General features: G+C 38.9%; 1 protein-coding gene across 3 annotated transcripts in view; it reads left to right on the top strand.

Annotated features, from left to right (window-relative positions):
* The window catches only part of RMND5A (required for meiotic nuclear division 5 homolog A), a 120539-nt gene that overhangs the window by 92037 nt on the left and 14977 nt on the right, over positions 1-13525 (top strand). For all 3 annotated transcript variants that reach the window (XM_066267650.1, XM_066267649.1, XM_066267651.1), the window contains exons 5-7: positions 8673-8839; positions 9509-9674; positions 12568-12670. In XM_066267650.1, the coding sequence (XP_066123747.1) occupies positions 8673-8839; positions 9509-9674; positions 12568-12670 (436 nt within the window). The remainder of the gene's footprint in view (positions 1-8672; positions 8840-9508; positions 9675-12567; positions 12671-13525) is intronic.

The raw sequence follows: 13525 nt of genomic DNA, 5'->3' as shown, positions 1-13525 counted from the left end.
CTGACTCTGCCTCTTTGTGGAGTAACATGGGCTCACCCTCCCGGGGCTTTGGAAGGAATTTCTCGCCTACTATTTGCGCGCGCCGACCAGGAGATCAGGTGAAATGGCTGCCCCGCTTGTCTTTCTTTTTCTGGGTTTGGCACGAGTGTTAGCTGTATTGCCCGGGTTGTCACAGGAACAGTTTTCCTCGGCTTGGATCTCCGTGCCACAGCCTGGTTCGGCCGTTTGTGCCGTGGCCTGGATCTATTCACCCCCTTTGCCCGCCTTAGTTTCTATATTCTCAGTTTCCAGTGAAAACCGCCCTGTTTAGGTTAGTGAGGAAGGCAGAGCATTTCTTACTCCCTGTTTCCTTCGTGGTTTGGTTATATATTTAGCCAATTTTTCGCTCGACCATACCTTTGGGTGTATTGCGAAACATCTGGAGGCTCCAAGGATAGGTTTTTCTGTTTCTGGTTGAAGATCTTGTTGAGTTTTGGGGGAGATTTATCAGTATTGCTTCCTACCCCACCATTACTCTGACCTTTTTTTTTTTTGAAATTGAGAATCTTTATAAAAAGAAAGGGAAATTGAAATAAACTATGCATAAAATTAAGTGTTTAAAAGAAAGAGTTAAACCAGGCCAGGAGGGGCAACTAAGAGGAAAGACTTTGGAGTTTGTGCTTGTAAAATGCTAATCTATTTTTAACTTAGGTGTGTACAATCTCTTGGTTTTGTGGTAGGAAACTATCAGTAAATAAGGCAATGTTATATTTAAGTACTATGTTAAAAACCATCATTCTATAGAACTGTGCTGTTCAGTGTGGCGGCCCCTTGCCACATCTAGCTGTTGGGCATTTCAGAGAAACTAATGTAAAGTTGGAAGTGTCTGTATTGTGGATTTAAGTAGATTCAAACATGTTCTTCTACAGATTATATGGTTTCTTAAATACCATGTTCAGAAGGACAAAGATTCATGCCAGTTCTGAGATGTGTAAAATGTTAATAATTCCAATAATGGACTCAACCCATATCTTAGAAATGAATTACTGTTTCAAAGTATCTCAGAAATAACATGTTAGCTATCCATATCAGTCTCTACAGCAAAGTTTATAGGGTTCTTAACTTTGGGTGAACTTTGATTTGTCATTTTTACCATTCTCTGAATATTTTAAGTACTTGATTCAGTCACCAGTATTGATCAGCCAAATTCACATCTGTGGAGTAAGTAAATGTCACTCATTTCCCTGAACTTCAGCTTTTATCCCCAAGATTATAGCCCTAAAGGAGATTAGAAAAAGAAGAAACTTGTAAATCTTGAAAAGATGCTGTGAGAGGTTGTAGTGGAGCGTGCTGTGGGGATTGGCAAGAGGCATTTTATTTCAGTATTGCCAGAAATAGACACCAACACAGACTGGCATATTGTGAGAGGAGTCAGATAAACAGACCAATTCTGTCAGCTGGGTTCTTGGGGGAGAACAGGTAACTGTGAAGGTGGAATCTTGTTTAATTATTTTTGGAATATTATGGAAATTCCAAATGTGGAGCTAACAGTGTGCTCCAAGCCAAGTCTTTTCAGAGACTTGACAGTAAGTATTATTATTTTGGGGTCTTTTTATGGAAGAGGGGCCCAAGGTCTGGAGGATATTAGGGGCAGTGAATAGAGATAATTGTGACATTGTGACCTTAACTGGGTGTCATCTTTTGTCTACAGTATTTCTCTGAACAAGTAATGGTTTCAAAACTGATAATACTGTCCCTCCCTACACTAGAGATTTGGGAGCAGAATTTCTTTTTAAAAATCACAGTAAAGTTGCCTGAGCAGGCAGTGGCGCAGTAGATAGAGCGTCGGACTGGGATGCGGAGGACCCAGGTTCAAGACCCCGAGGTCACCAGCTTGAGTGCAGGCTCATCTGGTTTGAGCAAAGCTCACTAGCTTAGACCCAAGGTCGCTGGCTCGAGCAAGGGGTCACTCGGTCTGCTGAAGGCCCGCAGTCAAGGCACATATGAGAAAGCAATCATTGAACAACTAAGATGTCCTCATGAAAAACTGATGACTGATGCTTCTCATCTCTCTTCGTTCCTGTCTGTCTGTCCCTATCTGTCCCTTTCTCTGACTCTCTCTGTCTCTGTAAAAAAAACAAACAAAAAACAAAACAAAAATCACAGTAAATTTATAATTTAATTGAGTGTTTATTAGCTTGCTGGTTGTGGTATAGCCCACTAAACCACATACAGAGGTAGGGGGTGTGCCAGGATGAGCAGGACACTGCCCTTGCCTTATGAGACCAGAAGCTATTTTACCAGAGAGATTGTGTGGTGAGCCATGTGAGAGGTTCAAATAAAGAACATCAAAGTCTAGTAGATGGACAGGTTATTAGGAAAATTGTAGCCAATATGGTAATTGAGCCTGGACCTTGGATTTTTTAACTCTGTTCTCAATTATTCAATTTGTGTTTGTACTTTTGGGAAAAGTTAACTAGCACTTATGTTGGGAGAACAGCTTCTGGTTTCATGGAGGGAACAAGTTTTTTATCTGGACTAGGTTTAATTCACCTGGATGCATCACTGCTGACGGTAATTCAAGGTGGCAGATCAGATTATCTGAGTATGTTTGCATAGTTTTCTTGGTCTACACCTCTACCTTCATTCTGTCCTCAGTGTGTCTATTTCCCTCCTTTAATTCTTTATACCACTTGACAAATGCTTTTAATGTATCCTATTGGCCAACCACTGCTTTCTTCATCCAGTGGTTGTGTATCTTCCCTTCCTGGCATAAACCCATTGGTTTTCTGGCCTAGCCTTCCTTTCCCCTTAATAAAAAGTGGAGGGACAGAGATCTTGATGGAAAATAGAAAACTATTTTCATTTTCTTTTTGATTCTTGATACTAGAAAATAGAAACCCTGACTTGCTCAGTTCCTCAAATTTACCTCTTTCTTTTCTTCTTTAGTGTACCACAGTGAACCTTCCTTGTCTTTATAAAGTAACCTCCTACTTTATCACCCCTTGTGTTCTTTCTCTCTGCTGAAACTGTAGACAGACCTTTCTGCACAATTCCAATATGCCCAAATTTTATTTACCACAGTTCCCCAGCAACCCAGTTCAATTTTCAGTTACCACAATATATTAACTGAATAATTGCATAAAAGACAAAACTTTTGTGCCAACTCTTCAGGCTACAAATCACTACATAAATAACAGGTGTGTATCATGCTCACAGCCAATCACATCTCTTCTTTCCAAGTCTCTCAGTGATTGGACACTGGGCATCTGTTATTCATTTCACCCTCAGACAGCAAGTGTATAGTTGTGTTATCACCTCAGCTCCCAGTGATAAACCCATGTGACACATTGCAGAAGTGGATAATTCAAAGAGGGACTTTGTTAAAGGCGAATTGCTAGAAGTGAAATTGAATGTGATTATAGAAAGATTTGAAAACAAAACAAAGTGAAGCTACAACGAGTCCTGGGCCTACATGAAGCTATGGTACAAAACAGATGGAAAAAGTTTTACAAATATAAAAAGGTAAAGTTACTTTAACATCTAGTATTTTAAATTGCAGAGAGCAGAAAGCTCCATATGGTTTAAATTATGGAACATTTACTTCTGGTTTGGATTGAAGACTGTTAAAAACCTCTATCAGTTTGCCTAACATTCAGGTCAAAGTGCTGAAGTTAGTTGCCTCATTGAAAGAAAACTAATTACAAGAAAATCAAAGAACCTCTTGCCAATGAAAGATGGTTTCATCATCACAGAGGTCATCATGAGTTGACTAGTGTTGAGTTAATTGGGGAAGCTGCTTGCATAGGTCAGAGTGCTGCTGTGAAATTTGAACCCAGATTTTAAAGGTTGGTTAAGGTGCATGTTATGATTGTCAGCGAATACAACCCCATCAAAACGTATACAGCTGAAAATAGAACTACCTTATGACCCAGCAATCCCTCTACTGGGTATATACCCCAAAAACTCAGAAACATTGATACGTAAAGACACATGCAGCCCCATGTTTATTGCAGCATTGTTCACAGTGGCCAGGACATGGAAACAACCAAAAAGCCCGTCAATAGATGACTGGATAAAGAAGATGTGGCACATATACACTATGGAATACTACTCAGCCATAAGAAATGATGACATCGGAACATTTACAGCAAAATGGTGGGATCTTGATAACATGATATGAAGCGAAATAAGTAAATCAGAAAAAACCAGGAACTGCATTATTCCATACGTAGGTGGGACATAAAAGTGAAACTAAAGAGACATTGATAAGAGTGTGGTGGTTACGGGGGGAGGGAGAGGGTAATGGGAGAGGGAAAGGGGGAGGGGGAGGGGCACAAAGAAAACAAGATAGAAGGTGACAGAGGACAATCTGACTTTGGGTGATGGGTATGCAACATAATTGAACGACAAGATAACCTGGACTTGTTATCTTTGAATATATGTATCCTGATTTATTGATGTCACCCCATTAAAAAAATGAAATTTAAAAAAAACAAAAAATAAAAAAAAACATACAGCAAAAGATGGGTCATGAAATGTTCATAAAGGGATAAAGATATATGAACTTTCCTATTAGGAGGCAACACAAAGTGACTTTAAAATTTATGCTTACTTGGCCTAATTTCTTGTGGGTTCAAGAAAATATAAATGTGCCTGACCAGGCAGTGGCACAGTGAATAGAGGGTCGGACTGGGATGCCGAGGACCCAGGTTTGAGGCCCTGAGGTTGCCAGTTTGAGCGTGGGCTCATCTGGTGTGAGCAAAGCTCACCAGCTTGGATCCAAGGTCACTGGCTCAGGCAAGGGGTTACTCAGTCTGCTGTAGCCCCACAGTCAAGGCACATATGAGAAAGCAATCAATGAACAACTGAGGTGTCGCAATGAAAAACTGATGATTGATGCTTCTCATCTCTCTCCGTTCCTGTCTGTCCCTGTCTATCCCTCTCTCTGATTCTCTTTCTGTCTCTGTTTTATATATATATATATATAAATGATAAATGTGGTTGCATAGGTACAGTACTGGAGGTATGAGGCAGAGGTCCTATCAGGTAATGCATTCACCTTAATGCTTAAATGTCATTACATAATATTTGGGAGGTAAAAATAGGATATATTTTCCTTAGTTTTAGAAAATGACATTTTTCCAGGGAGAAAGAAGGTCAGGAATCGTTATTCTAATTCCTTGCCTTGTGAGATTTAGGCTTAATATCATATTTGGAAGTTAAATGAGTATAATATATTGTTTCAGAATAGAATGACAAGAAGTAAGACTTTAAGAAACATGTATTCTATGAATTTGGGGTTTGCATTCTTTTGCTCTCGCTCAGCTCATTTTTGTAATGGATATCTATTTTTCTAAAATGTTCTTGTATAGGATGGAGGGCAGAATTAGCAATGCCAATTTTTTCTGATTATTTTTAGCTTTTTTATAACAATTTAAAAATGTTATAACATTTGAAAAAATTCAAGTAATAAATTAGGAATTACATTGTTTAAAGAAACACTTTTCCAAGTTAAAAAATGGGGCATTTATATTTATAACTTGAAAAGCTTGAATTTATAATTCATGGCTTGAATTACTTGTAGGAAATATAATTTGCAAGTACTGTTAGCTTTTTGATGAAAAAGGAAAGTTAAGAAATTTTGTTTACTTTTGCATTAGCTTGAAAATGTATTACCTTAAATATGAAAATAATGTTTACTACAGCAAACTTGGAAGGCGTAGGACAGCATAGGCTATTTAAGAAATCATTGTTGGCCCTGGCCTGCTAAGTGGTAGGGTGTCAGCCTGTCATGTGGACGCCCTGGGTTCAATTCCGAGACAGGGCACACAGGAGAAGTGACCATCTGCTTCTCTCCCCCTCCAATCTGTCACACACTCTCTCTTTCTCTCTCTTCTCCTGCAACCAAAGCTCGGTTGATACAAGTGCATCAACCCCAGGCACTCAAAATAGCTTGGCCCCAGATGGGGGTTGCTAGGTGGATCCCGGTCAGAATGCATGCAGGACTTTGTCTGTCTCCCCTCTTCTCACTTGGAAAAGAAGAAAAGAAAAATCATTGTCATCTGGGAAACTGTTAGCTGCTATTTCTTGATGTGTCTCTTGCGGATTTTAGCCCCTGGTTGCTGCTCTAGTAGTTGGTGTCCTGTTCTGATTAGTCATAGCTGATGCTGTACTACTGGTTGATAAATGATGCATGAAATCTAACTTTCCAGGAGTCATAATGTTAAAAAATCTGGTAACTGAAAGTACTTTTTTTCTATATATCACACCCTTTTTCCTTCCTCAATATTATATTATTTGCCTATGGAAATGAAATAGATTAGATTTTTCTTTTGTGAATTGCTCACTTATGGATTTGCCCTTTTTCTGTTGGCTTTTCCTTGTTTATTGAAATATGTAGTTCCTCCTAATTTGACTCTAGGAACTTTTGCACGTAAACATCATATCAGAAACAGAAAAAAGAAAAGCTTACAGCCTATCTTACTTGTTAGTAGGGAAATATACTCATACTTTTAAGAGAGAAGGGGTAGGGTAAACTTTAGGTAAGTGACCTGATTTAACTGTGTTTCTTGGGCCTGGAAATCAGGAAGGTGCCTGACAGACCAGAGACTGCCAGAAGCACAGCACCTTGGCACTGGTGGCCTGGGTTGGGCAGTCATAAAAGATAGCTGCTGGAGCGCCTTGTTGGTACCAGCACCGTTTATCAGACTTGGTGTACAAATCTGCTTTCGTATTGGTAGCAGCCAAGGATCCAAGGCTTACTTACATTTAACTAAATATTTCTAAGGCCCACTTAGATTTTGAGGTCAGAGAAACTTCATGATTTGACTCTTAAGATGTAAATACATCAACAAGTTGATGAGTATTCATTTATGTGCGCCAACAGCCCTTTTTGGGAAGAGTAGGATCCAGTGGAAGTGCAGCTTTGTGAAGTCTAATCTCCCATCGTCAGATTCATTACAAATAACTTGCAGCGTTTTACTCTTACAGCTGTAGTTTCTCAGAGTTTATATTCATACCCAGTTCAGATTCCAGTAGTCCTTGGTAAATTGGTTAGGTGGGGAATATTTGTTCAATTAACAGTCAAATTAAAGGAGGATATAATAATAATAACAGCTTCTACATCTTAATATGTTCAAAGGAACAAAGTAATGCTTCTTTCCACTTGATCACAAAATTGGATTTAACTGCTGACTGGTATATTTTCTGCTTTAGTGCTTACCTGAACTGGTTGTTCCGGCTCAAGATTGGTTATTCCAACAGATGGTACATAGAGGCCTCAGTCACTGTACTTTGGATCATTCAAAAATTTTTTTCTCATTAGCCCTATGTTTGTTGGGATCTTTTTGGCACAGTGTGATACACTATATCAGGCGTGGCCAACAGTTTTTGCCCCCGGGCCAGATTAGAAGGGAAGCTTTTTCCACGGGCCAGACGAAATATTAAAATTAAAAAATGTTAAATATAAAAATGATTCATTAAAGTAAACAAAATTTTATTATGTAACTTGTTTATGAATAAATATGAGTGAAAAAATTTTAATATACAATATTATTTTAATAAAAATATAATTACATATCGTATAAATATCCAAACTGTATCACAATCAATTGAAACAATATTTAATTAATAGAATGAGCTTGAAGGGGTTATATCGCAAATAAAAAATTATTTCGTTTTATAAACAGCCTGGACACGTTTTCAGTTATCAACTGCAGCTATTGTTTATATGCTACAGTGCCACTTGATTCAGCACACTTGACCACAAAAATAACAAATTGTTTGACCTTGGGTGCGCACTGGCAAACTCCGCCTAAAATTATGTGGGTTTCACATCGCTGCTAAATGTCAAACAGTTCTCATATTGAGTACAGACGAGTACAAAAGTTGTAAATCTTTATAATGGAATTTTTTTAAAAAATAATGAAGTATTGCAAATCCATTCGACCAATTATTGGTAGTTAACCCGAGATTAGTCACACGCGGAATTCTTTTCCCCGTATCACTATCTTCTTAAATATCTCAATTTCCAATAATCAAAGACGCTTCCGCTTCTGAGTAGCTGAGATTTTAATGTAGCGGAGAATATTAAAAATTAAATTGTGGGTCGCATAAACTCATTACGCAGACTGTAACTGGCCCGCGGGCCGTATGTTGGCCATGCCTGCTCTGATGTTTGTGGCTTTCTCAGCCTGATTAGTCCAAAAGCAGCTTGTGAGTAAATATTGATGCTTACTGTTTTTAAAAGTAAGGAGCACAAAATCTTGTACCTAACAGAAGTTTAAAGATAGATCATTCTCTCGGGATTCATTTATAAACATTCCAGTTTAACAGGAAGCATAGAGCATCTAGTCAGTTGAGCAGGGATTCTCATGGCTGACACCTGCTTCCGTGTGGCCTTGCACAATTTCTCATCTGTCATGGTACTCATCAGAGTCAATCTTGCTTTAGTGTAAAACCATACCAAATATGTATTAATTGTCTTCTAACAATATTTTTTTCTTTTTTCATTGGCCAAAACACCTTGAGTTGTAAAAAGTCTTCGAGCCTAAGACTTGATGTTACTACCACCTTCCACCAGATGGCAGACCAAGCACTCTTTTTCATGTTACAGTACTTGGTTTCAAACAATTTTTAACACGCCTTATAGGCTCTTACATTGCTATCGTCTCTTTTGATTTTTTCTTTAGGTGGGCAGTATCAAACCGAGAAATGCTTATAGCCCAAAACAGCTCCTTGGAATTTAAGCTACATAGACTGTATTTTATTAGCTTGTTAATGGGTGGAACTACAAATCAGCGAGAAGCATTGCAATATGCTAAAAATTTTCAACCATTTGCCCTAAATCATCAAAAAGGTGAGTCTGGAGTCACATGTTTTTAATATTTGTAACAGGCCTATAGCCACCACTGGAATTAAAGCTTATCTTAACTAGATCTAATACATATTTGCTAATAAACTAAAACAATTGTAGATGATCGCTTATAGAGAAAGCTGTGGCTGGCTCTAGAACAAAAATAAAATATTAAAGATTCATAAATGAAAAGTCAGAAACAGTATTTTTGGAATTTCATATTAAAAAGGAGACATAAGAAAGTGAAGTGTGCACTTGCTCCTCTTTCCCTGGCCCCTGGTGCTGTTATTGCCACAGCAAAGTGTTTCTGTGTGCACTAGGTTGGCAGCAGTTAACCCCATGATCAGTGTGGGAATACTGGGCAGTTTTACAGCCAGATAGATATGAGGGCCCCTTTATAACATAACTGTTACCCCTAAAGGTAATGGTAATTATACTGTGCTATTTATAACAATAAAATAACTGCAAGTTTAATATTTAGTGTTTTCTTTCTTTCTCTATGCTGTTTCTTTAAGGTGAAGAGAGAAACTGAGCTTAAAGACCAGAATTTTAAAAGACATTGTGAATAAATTACTTTAGGCTCTGTCATTTGGGGGAGATTCTGGCCTTAGCCTGCAAGCTAACTGTATTTCAGGTGTAGTTCACCTCTAAGTTGCTGCTGCTTTTGTTTAGACATTCAGGTTTTGATGGGAAGCCTCGTGTATCTGAGACAAGGGATTGAGAACTCACCATATGTTCACCTGCTTGATGCCAACCAGTGGGCTGACATCTGTGACATCTTTACACGGGATGCCTGTGCCCTTCTGGGGCTCTCTGTGGAATCCCCTCTCAGTGTCAGGTATGGAGATTGTTCCTATTACTGAAATAGAGATCACATTGGTTAGTTCTTCTTAGGTTATTGTCTAGTTCTTGATGTTTAAAGCCAAGGGATTGTTTGTCTTTCTTTTTGTTTGTTTTTTAAGATTTTATTTATTGATTTTTAGAGTGGGGGGGGCAGGGCAAGAAGCATCAACTCTAGTTGCTTCACTTTAGTTCATTGATTGTTTCTCATATGCACCTTGACTGGGCAAGCCTGGGGTTTTGAACTGGCACTTTAGCATTCCAGGTCGATACTTTATCCACTGCGCCACCACAGGTCAGGTGTTTGTTTTTCTGAAGAGGAGTGCAGTTGGTATTTTAAGAGATTGTCACGATTGACAGCATTTTAGAGCAGTGGTTCTCAGAGTGTAATCTGTGACTGTCTGGAGTCTCTGAGAGCCTTTCCTCCTAGGATGGCATTTGCACAGATGGTGCAGACACAGTGGTGAGTTTTGTGCCAAGCCTCAGCACAGGTCAGCAGCTGTCTCAGACCACCACAGCCCTCACACCACACACTTGCAGTATAAGACATGCTAGTTTTTCCTTAAGAATGTTCTTGATAAAACATTAAAAATGAGGCCCTGGTCAGTTGGACAGCGTCAGCCTGGCATGTGGAAGTCCGGAGTTTGATTCCTGGCCAGGGCACACAGGAGAAATGCCCATCTACTTCTCCACCCTTCACCCTCTCCTTTCTCTCTAACTCTCTCTTCCCCTCCCACCGCCGAGGCTCCATTGGAGCAAAGTTGGCTAAGGCGCTGAGGATGGCTCCATGGCCTCCGCCTCAGGTGCTAGAATGGCTCCAGTTGCAGTGGAGCAACGCTCCAGATGGGCTAAGCATCACCAGTGGATCCTGGTCTGTCTGGGCCCCCCCCACACACACTTTGGAAAAATAAAATAAAAAAAAACATTAAAAATGATTCATTTTATTAAATCTCAATCTTTGAATACATAATTTTTAAATATTCTGTACAGCAGATTAGGAAGTTCACATAAAACACTTTATGCCAAAATGTGATCATCTCAGGAAAAAGTACCTGTATGTTATTTGTATTATGAGGTAATGAGCTAGTTTCTTTTTTCATGTAACAATTTTTACTTGAAAGAATCATTAAAAGACAAACTACAGTTTTCATGCTTATATGTTTGGCAGACATTTTAAAAAATGAATAAAGGGAGCCTGTCACATCCAGGAAAGCAGCTGACAGACTCTTTTGCCATGATGATAAAAATCAAGATTTTGAGTGAAAATAGAAATTTTGGAAAACTTGTATCACTACTGTAAGCTTGACAGCTTTCTAGTACTTAAAGACTTTTCTGATGAAATTGGTGGTGATATTAATTAGTTTGATTTTTTAATATTGTATAATTATATGTGTTAATGCTTTGAAGATCTTAATTCAGTATGATGTTATAACGTCATGCATGAGTAAAATATTCATTCAAAATACAAGACACATTGGATTTGAATGTAGCATGATACAGAAAGTTCAATAGTAAGGATTCAGATTCCACGGTACAACTAATCTTTAAGAAACTACTACTTGTTGAGTTTTGCTGTGGCATTAAAAGGAGAGTATCCACAATTATCTGAAAAGGCAGTTAAATTACTATATATCCCTGTGAGGCTGGATCATTTACCTCAGCCAAAAGAACACATTGTAACAGATTAGATGCAGAGGGAAATTTAAGAATTCTATTAAGCCAGTCATTAAAGAGACTTGTGAAAGTGTAAATAAAGTATGCCACTCTTCCCACAGGGTTACTTTTGGCTTGGAAAATCTGGGATTTGGGGTGAGAATGTTATTTGTAACATCAATTTATTATTTTTAAATGAGTTAATATTTTTAAAAGTTCTTGGTTTTAATTTCTAATACAAAAGTGATGATAAAGCCTGAACTGTGGTGGCACAGTGGGCAAAGCATCGGCCTGGAATGATGAGGTCACTGGTTTGAAACCCTGGGCTTGCCTGGTCAGGGCACATATGGGAGTTGATGCTAGCTGCTCCTCTCCCCGCCTTCTCTCTAAAAAATGAATTTTTAAAAAAAGTGATGACAGATATAATCTACAAAAACAAATGCTCTTTGCTATCTTTAATATTTAACCAAAAAGTTTAAGAACCATTTTAAGAAAATAACTTTTAGCTTTTTTTTCCATTTTAATTCCTCAAGTGGTTCCCCCTGGCCCCTAAATGTTTTTAATCCCTGCTCTGTGTCAGGCAGTGTTTGAGATACAAAGGTAAATAAAGTAGAATTGTGTTCCAGGTCAGCTTGTCTGGGGAACAGACTCTGAAATGAATGGAGATTGACATGAAGTTCACTGGGACCAGCCCCTATGGGTGGCATGAAAGCAGCAGGATTAGACAGAGGGAAAAGTTGGGATGTGACGCAGGCTAACCAAAGGCCGCAGACCATCCCTGAGGAGCTCTGGAGCTCTGGTGGGCTCAGAGATTGAGACAGCAGGACAGGACTTTTGTATCCAAGTGGAGCATTCATGAGATATGACCCTTTTCGGGTGGCTTTCTTCAGCTTCGGGAAGTCCTGAAGAGGGACTCGGCTGAGAATTGGCTGTCAGCACTTCTAGATCTGAGTCATTTTGCCCTGAACAGGGCTGATCTGGGTCTAGAAATAACTTTGCAAGAAAATATTTCAGAATGTCGTTAATGACTGATAGGTAGACCCCATTATATATGGTTCTGTAAAATTTAAATTCTGTTTGTGTTTTTGTGTGTATAATAATTTAGCAGAGCAGAAGGCTCTGTGTCCCTGTCTGATGACCAGGGCCCTCTGCACATGGAGTCTGGGAGAATGGAGATTTCTAGAACCAGGCTTTCTGATACTGGCCTGGCATTGACATTTCCTCTTCTGTTCTCCCAGTTTCTCAGCAGGTTGTGTGGCGCTGCCAGCTTTAATTAATATTAAGGCTGTGATTGAACAGAGGCAGTGCACTGGAGTTTGGAACCAGAAGGATGAATTACCCGTGAGTTCTATTTTCCATTGGTTATTTACCTTTCTTGCCATTAGATGAGTCTTGCCTTTTAACTGGGCAACATTATTGTAGCCATTGGATAGGGATTCTTTTATGCATATAGTGACATGCTTAAATAATAGAAATAGGAGCCAAGTACATTTTAGAGACACTAGAGTTTCCTTGAAATTTTGACTTAGAGTGAAATTTTTTTTTTATACTAATTTTATTTTTTTAATGGGGTGACATCAATAAATCAGGATACATATATTCAGAGATAACAAGTCTAGGTTATCTTGTCGTTCAATTATGTTGCATACCCACCACCCAAAGTCAGATTGTCCTCTGTCACCTTCTATCTTGTTTTCTTTGTGCCCCTCCCCACCCTCTTTCCCTCTCCCATTCCCCCCTCCCCCCCGTAACCACCACACTCTTATCAATGTCTCTTAGTTTCACTATTATGCCCCACCTACGTATGGAATAATACAGTTCCTGTTTTTTTCTGATTTACTTATTTCGCTTCGTATCATGTTATCAGGATCCCACCATTTTGCTGTAAATGTTCCGATGTCATCATTTCTTATGGCTGAGTAGTATTCCATAGTGTATATGTGCCACATCTTCTTTATCCAGTCATCTATTGACGGGCTTTTTGGTTGTTTCCATGTCCTGGCCACTGTGAACAATGCTGCAATAAACATGGGGCTGCATGTGTCTTTACGAATCAATGTTTCTGAGTTTCGGGGATATATACCCAGTAGAGGGATTGCTGGGTCATAAGGTAGTTCTATTTTCAGTTTTTTGAGGAACCACCATACTTTCTTCCATAATGGTTGTACTACTTTACATTCCCACCAACAGTGGATG

This window comes from Saccopteryx bilineata, chromosome 3 (genome assembly GCF_036850765.1).
Source record: "Saccopteryx bilineata isolate mSacBil1 chromosome 3, mSacBil1_pri_phased_curated, whole genome shotgun sequence".
NCBI classification, from domain to species: domain Eukaryota; kingdom Metazoa; phylum Chordata; class Mammalia; order Chiroptera; family Emballonuridae; genus Saccopteryx; species Saccopteryx bilineata.
Note: the sequence above shows the minus strand (reverse complement) of the source record. Positions and strands in the feature narration are given on the sequence as shown.